Raw genomic sequence first — 1359 nt, forward strand, 5'->3', positions numbered from 1 at the left:
CGGATCCGCTGTCTCCATCGTTTCCTGGGGCTCCGGCTTGTCCTGGTTGTCCTGGGGCTCCTGGAGCTCCAGCATCTCCTTGTGGTCCTGGTTGTCCTGGTTGAGCGGATCCAGATTGTCCTGGTTGTCCTGGGGCTCCGGCTGGTCCTGGTGGTCCTGGTGGTCCAGCTGGTCCTGGGGTTCCTGGAACATCGACGATTTGTCCTGGGGCTCCTGGGGCTCCGGCGTTTCCGTTGGATCCTGGTTGTCCGGCTGGTCCTGGTGGTCCGGCTGGTCCTGGTGGTCCTGGAAGAGCATTTCCTCCGGATTGTCCTGGGGCTCCTGGGGCTCCAGATGGTCCCTTTTGTCCTGGGGCTCCGGCTGGTCCTGGTGGTCCGGCTGGGCAGTCGAAGCAGAAGCTGTCTGGTCCGGCAACAGAGTCTTCGGAAGCATCTTGTCCTGGGTTTCCTGGGGCGCCTGGGGCTCCGTCGTTTCCTGGGGCTCCGTCTTGTCCTGGGGCTCCAGCTGGTCCAGCAGCTCCGACTCCGCAAGAGCAGCACGATCCTCCGGCAGATCCTCCGAATCCTCCGACAGCGGCGTCTCCTCCGTATGATTGTCTGCGGACCTTGGATGCTCTACGGGCTCCTCCGACGGCACGGTGGTAGGTATCACGCTTGATTCTTCCAGCAACTCCAGAGACTCCCTCGAACTAAGAATGGGACAGTTAATTGGATATTTATTAAGATTTTGACTCACTCTTTGGTACTCATCCCAGAGTCCGTTGGATCTGTGGGCACAGAATTCAACCTCGGATTGAAGGGAAGATTGAACGTGTTGCATGTAGTTGTAAAGCATTGGGACGGCAACGATGGCGGTTAAAGTAGCAATGGTGGAAACTGCGATTCCGAAGAATGCAACCTTGCGGAGAGACTCAGTCTCATAAGCGATTTGTTTTGGATCCTCAGACGACATCTGAAAATAGAAGAGAATATTGACCCAGCTTCACAGGAAAGTTTAAAACCTACATTATTGAAATAGACTGGACCGGGAAGTCAAGTGCCATTAAGCGTACGCCGTCCGTTTATATACAGACCGTTGTGTAATACATTGCTAGTGTACGGTGGGAAGGATGTGAAAATCTAGAAAGTCGTTCTTCTCTAGTCATTTTTCTTCGTTGTCTTTTCATTTCCTGGTTTATGACTAGCTCGAGGTGAAGAGGTTTTTTTTCTGATGAAGGGTCATTTGAAAAGTGATCGGTTTTCTAATTCCTATAATTGGAAAAGTAAAGCATGACCCTAAATAATGAACAGAAAAATTGTTATCAGAAGACAGAAAATAAGGCTGTTTTGTTGTGAAAAACCTCTTTAAACTATCTATGTA

The 1359-nt window shown here is 51.2% G+C and overlaps 1 protein-coding gene across 1 annotated transcript in view; it reads right to left on the reverse strand.

Annotated features, from left to right (window-relative positions):
- Positions 1-951, reverse strand: part of CBG09422 — a gene marked incomplete at both ends in the record, with an annotated part of 2583 nt that extends 1632 nt beyond the window's left edge. Inside the window, one exon of the mRNA XM_002636900.1 lies at positions 197-951. Coding sequence (XP_002636946.1) covers positions 197-951 — 755 coding nt within the window. The remainder of the gene's footprint in view (positions 1-196) is intronic.
- Between the last annotated feature and the right edge of the window lie 408 nt (positions 952-1359).

Source organism: Caenorhabditis briggsae (genome assembly GCF_000004555.2).
Source record: "Caenorhabditis briggsae complete genome, chrV, whole genome shotgun sequence".
Classification (NCBI taxonomy): Eukaryota; Metazoa; Nematoda; class Chromadorea; order Rhabditida; family Rhabditidae; genus Caenorhabditis; species Caenorhabditis briggsae.